At 41.2% G+C, this 2171-nt stretch overlaps 1 protein-coding gene across 1 annotated transcript in view; it reads left to right on the plus strand.

The window, feature by feature from the left end:
* Positions 1 to 2171, plus strand: part of LOC118321436 (flavin-containing monooxygenase 5-like) — a 3544-nt gene that overhangs the window by 1136 nt on the left and 237 nt on the right. The window contains exons 2-7 of the mRNA XM_035652752.1: positions 38 to 178; positions 273 to 461; positions 579 to 744; positions 1602 to 1744; positions 1845 to 2044; positions 2162 to 2169. Of these exons, the coding sequence (XP_035508645.1) occupies positions 38 to 178; positions 273 to 461; positions 579 to 744; positions 1602 to 1744; positions 1845 to 2044; positions 2162 to 2169 (847 nt within the window). The remainder of the gene's footprint in view (positions 1 to 37; positions 179 to 272; positions 462 to 578; positions 745 to 1601; positions 1745 to 1844; positions 2045 to 2161; positions 2170 to 2171) is intronic.

Below are 2171 nucleotides of genomic sequence, written 5' to 3' on the forward strand. Positions count from 1 at the left end.
AAACATTTTTCAGACTAATGTGGTTCATCCTTCACAGAGCTGGAATATGACTCGTCGTGTGGCAGTGATTGGAGGAGGTAGTTCGGGTCTGGCCTGTATCAAGTGCTGTCTGGATGAGGGGCTGGAGCCTGTCTGCTTCGAAAGCAGCGATGACATTGGTGGCCTGTGGAGGTTTAAGGTGGGTCTCACTGTGTGCAGGTTGGATTTTCTTTCACTCACAAAGTTTAGTAAGTTAGGATGAACATGTTCTCGCCTCCTGGCTGTTATTGCAGGAGAATCCAGAGCCAGACAGGGCCAGCATCTACCACTCTGTCATCATCAACACCTCCAAGGAGATGATGTGTTACAGTGATTTTCCCATTCCTGCACACTTCCCCAACTACATGCACAACTCCCTCATCATGGACTACTTTCGAATGTATGCTGACAGCTTCCAGCTCACCAAGCACATACGCTTCAATGTAAGGGGGCTTCACTAACGTCCTGAGAGTGATGTACTCTTTATTAACTCTTTCATTGAAAAGATGTATAGTCAGTAGATGCAACTTATTATCTGTTTCTGCCTCTCTGTTGTTCAGACCAAAGTCTTGCAGGTGAAGCAGAGATCAGATTTTTCTCGTTCAGGCCAGTGGGATGTTGAGACTGAGGACAAGGATGGCAAAAAAAAGAAACACATTTTTGATGCTGTGATGATCTGTATTGGACATCACTGCCACCCAAACATGCCACTACATGACTTCCCAGGTACCACTGACTGACTGTGTTAAGATAAATAGACTGTACCTTGTCATATCTATGGTGGTTGCAGAATAATAATGGATAATAAAGTATGTGGGGCAGCCACAACATAAAGAAAATAGTGAGTCATCAACATCAGCCCTGTCCATCAGTCCTGTCTTAATGTTAATGTCTCAATTAAACATAATTCTGCTCACTCATCAGTGGTCCCCAACCTTTTTTTTTGCCTCTTTGGCTCTATCTACTTTCAATCCCTTGTCACAGGTTGTATATGGGTTGTGAGCAGTTCCATCCAAAGTGGGATTGTTCACTCTGAACCTCACAGATAGTTTCAATAAGTGTTAGAAATCCAAACTGTTTCACCAAAAAAAGCTAAGATCAGAGACAGTTATGGAAAAATAATATACTTTTGTTAAGATGAACAGTGTTTTCTTCTTTCCTATCAGGGCAGATTCATCTTGTGACCCTTTCAACGTGTCCTAATCTCTCAATTGTGAACCACTATTATATATAGTGTAGTCATTAATTCATTCATTTATTCAGGTTACATGGAGACATGCCTGTGTCAACAGGCAAATCTGATCTATACTCCTTGCTAATATGTAGGCAGCTTCAAATCAAGCAAATGTCACTATATTTCACAGTTTTCTGAAATGTTTGATACCAAATGTTACTGACGAGTGTCTGAAACAATCAGCATTTTAGGTTTATGTTGTCTTTGAATGTTTTTTCTTGCTATCAAGTCCTCCTGGCAGCAGAAGCATAGACACATTTATTAATTTATTGCCAATGCCTTTTGACAAAAAAAGGCTTTAAAATTTCAAAAGGCATTTTCTCTGACTGTCAAAAATCTGTCCTCTCAGGCATTGACACTTTCAAGGGAAAGTATTTCCACAGCCGAGACTACAAGACTCCTGAGGAGTGGAGGAATAAAAAGGCTGTAGTGATTGGAATAGGAAACTCTGGGGGAGACATCGCAGTGGAGCTGAGCAGAGTCACCAAGCAGGTTGGGTAGTTATGGATCGTCCAAGGCACGCGCAATAAGACTTTGATCACTTATCTTTAATCAAGTGCTGGCACTTACTTCTTGTATCGTATATTTACAGGTATATCTAAGCACTCGAAGGGGAGCCTGGATCCTAAATCGAGTTTCAAGCAACGGTCTTCCTGTAGATATGCTCAACGACAGAGCGTTTGTGACTATTGTGCGCAGAATGCTTCCCTTTGGATTAGTCTGCAGCATGGCAGAAAAGCGCATCAACCAAAGATTTGATCACAGTCTGTACAACTTGAAGCCGAAGCACAGGTATTGCAGAAAACAGCATAGTTTAGTCGAAGGCATGGCTTTTGTACTATAAAATTATTTATGACTGACACATGTTTTCAGTATTACTAACCAGTATATAAAAAATATAAATCTCAGGTTGTTCAGC

The sequence above is a fragment of the Morone saxatilis genome, unplaced genomic scaffold (assembly GCF_004916995.1).
Source record: "Morone saxatilis isolate NCDOM2014 unplaced genomic scaffold, NCSU_SB_2.0 Contig12, whole genome shotgun sequence".
NCBI lineage: Eukaryota > Metazoa > Chordata > Actinopteri > Moronidae > Morone > Morone saxatilis.